Source organism: Rhea pennata, chromosome 6, assembly GCF_028389875.1.
Source record: "Rhea pennata isolate bPtePen1 chromosome 6, bPtePen1.pri, whole genome shotgun sequence".
Classification (NCBI taxonomy): Eukaryota; Metazoa; Chordata; class Aves; order Rheiformes; family Rheidae; genus Rhea; species Rhea pennata.
The window spans coordinates 42,614,946-42,617,851 of record NC_084668.1 but is presented as its reverse complement, the minus strand read 5'-3'; the positions used below and the strand labels follow the sequence as shown (position 1 = coordinate 42,617,851).

The following is a 2,906-nucleotide window of genomic DNA, read 5'->3' as shown; positions in this document are numbered from 1 at the left end:
TCATGTTACATTCATTCATATTCTTTTGTTATCAACAGCTAATAAAAAGAGAAGCACGTGTGCTAATTAGTTTTGAGTGGAGAAGTGAAGAGCCCAGAATTATTTAAATCATGACACACACCCCTGGATTTGCAATTGGGGAAACTTTTGCAGTAGTCTTCCTCAAGAACACAACCCAGACTCTCTGATCCTGACTTTTCTTTTTTTTTCTTCAGGGGTGAGAAGGAGGAGGGAAGCATTACTAGGAACATTCTAAAATTAGAATCTAGTGTTTCTGAAAATAAAGTTGGTCTGAAGTTGTAAATATTTCCATTAACTTGCTTCAGACTCGTTGGACAGAAGATGGAGGAACCTTTTTACAGCTTTGAGCAGGAAGATTCCACTTCTGAATTTCCCTTCTGGGACCAGGCAGATCCCAACAATCAGCTCCAAACACAGCTAGATAAATTCCTATTGGACTGTTCCTCCCTGTCAAACCAGTTGTCCCCCTGGTCATCCTTTGCTTGCCAGCCCCTGGTACCTGATGACCCTCTCTCCCTACTAGATGTCACTGGAGGAGAGCTGGGGCTGGAGCAGAGTGCTGAACTGGACAGCTCCTCATCCCAGCTAGGGCCCAGCACGCCGCCGCTGAGACGTCCCAGGCACTTCCCACCTCACCCCTACAAGGTCCAAAGACACGCTGCAAACATCAGGGAGAGGAAGAGGATGCTCAGCATCAACTCTGCCTTTGATGAGGTCAAGTGCCATGTACCAACTTTTCCATATGAAAAGCGCCTCTCCAAAATTGACACGCTACGGCTGGCCATTGCATACATTGCTCTGCTCAGCGACATCCTCCTCTCTGGACATCATCCTAAGTCCTATGTGGAGCAGTGCCTGAAGAATGGCTCTCAAGGCCACCACCAGGCAATCTGGAACACAAGTGGTGAGTGAATGAGGGGTTTTATTTTGGAGAATCACAGCAATATTTTTGGTTGCCAATAGGAGCAGATCAGTTAAGTTGCTTTTGAACATTCAGCTGTTACATTCACAAATGGATCTGTTTCAGTATAGCTCATCTTAAAAAGAGTGTGGCTGAGTGAGTATTTCAATGAAAAAAATGCCAAATTTTTGTTTAAAAAATTTAAGTGTAATCTACTTAACAAATAAACTTTCTGTGATCATGGGAATGGCTCCATTTTTGAAACAAAACTGAAGATTTTGTTTATTCTCAGAATATGTTTTCAGAGGTTTTTTCTAATTCAGTGCAAAGTGGTTGTTTTGTAATGCTAGCTGATGGAGCCTCTAGAGATGGAGCCTCTAGACATTTTCTTCAGTTTTAGCAGGTACTTGATGGAGAAAAATACCCAGCTTTTAGCATTAGCATAATCCCATTACTTAAATGTGGGCATATTTTCAACCTGTTTCTCAAAGGTATTACAAGTCAGTATTGAGAAGTAGGCTACACAAGCTGTTGCATTCAAATTTCAGTTTTGTTTCAAAATATAAGACAGCAAATGTGTATTTGCAATTTACATTCTTATATAATTAGTTACATTTTGAAGTGCAGGACTGTTACACTGTTTTCTATTTCACTTGTAAATAATTCTGATTTATGTGGGTTTCAACTTTTGGTTTGTTTCCATCAGATTAATTCTCTGCATTAGCCTAATATATAGTGAAAATGGGAAATTTCTCAAGTGCCCAAATAACATGGGACATGTTTTCAGACAAAAAAATGACAGATCTTTGAAAGACTTGCTTAGCAGTGCAGGGAGGAGCAGAGTAGGATTTTCTATACTTCTCTGGCACTTCTTTTCATTGTTAGGTACTTAAACCCCTTTCTAAATTTGCCCTTTTTGTAGTTTACGTTCCTTTGGTCACTTTTGGAAATGGTCCTTGAAGCCTATTAGTTTTCAAAAAGCAGAGCATAGGTAGAGAAAAGTCATTGCAAAGAAAATTTCCATTGCATTTTGCAGAACAGAGTCAAAGGAACAAAGCCTGCAGGGAAAAAAAATAATCTATTTATTTTAAAGGAAAAGTTAATTAAGTCTTTTCTCCTTTCCCATTAATTTACCTCAGCTACATGACTGGGAAAATGAGTCCTGCTCTACTACTGATCACACCTCTCTCTTCTGTACACAGAACATTTGTATTTTACTTTTCAGCTGACTCCACCTTTTAATGAATAACCAAGTTTTAAAACAACATAAATGGCTCTCATAGGTATCACCTCTTTTCAGGCTTCCAGTTGACAAATACTTCTGAAGAGCTCCACTTAGAAAGAACTAAATGAATGAGACTGCTTTTCTGGAGAGGTTGAATCGTTGATATGTTAAACTCTAATTTAAATATTTTAAATTATTGTAATACATTTTTGCTTTGTTTTCCTTTCTCCCTTCTATTCTGTGCAGATCTGACAGCCCACCTGTCCTGGGTAAAGTGGGATTAAGAGGTACCCCAAAGAAAGAAGAGAGATATTTAAAGGCAGCATATTATGAAATCTGATGACTCAACTGCTGGGTATCAGCTGTTAAATTCTCAGTACTGCAAGCAAAAACATGGCACTTGCAACTTCATTTATTGTTACTGGTCACTTACTCTCTGCACATCCAACACCTGGCCTCTTTTAATGTTAATTCATTGCTCTTTTATGGCCTTCTGCTTCTCTCCTTTTCCTAATATATTCCACCCTCATAGTCTGCTCTTGCATGAAAATCAACAACCAAATTAAAAATCAGTGACATTACAATTGTAGCAACAATATTTTGAGGATTCTGATCCACTGAGATAAATGAAAATAGTGTGTCTGAAGCTTATTTCTGATGCAGTGAAAAAACTTTTGCATGATCACAAGAGAAAAATAGGCACCATCTGTCGTAACTAATTACTTGGCTTTAGATGTCCAAAATAGTAACTGTAAAAGT

General features: G+C 38.6%; 1 protein-coding gene across 1 annotated transcript; it reads left to right on the top strand.

Moving 5' to 3' along the window:
- The first annotated feature begins 342 nt into the window (after positions 1-342).
- LOC134142373 (pancreas transcription factor 1 subunit alpha-like) lies at positions 343-2,431 on the top strand. Its single transcript, XM_062579360.1, has 2 exons — positions 343-925; positions 2,394-2,431. The coding sequence occupies exons 1-2, from the start codon at positions 343-345 to the stop codon at positions 2,429-2,431; spliced, it is 621 nt and encodes a 206-aa protein (XP_062435344.1).
- Positions 2,432-2,906: the final 475 nt, after the last annotated feature.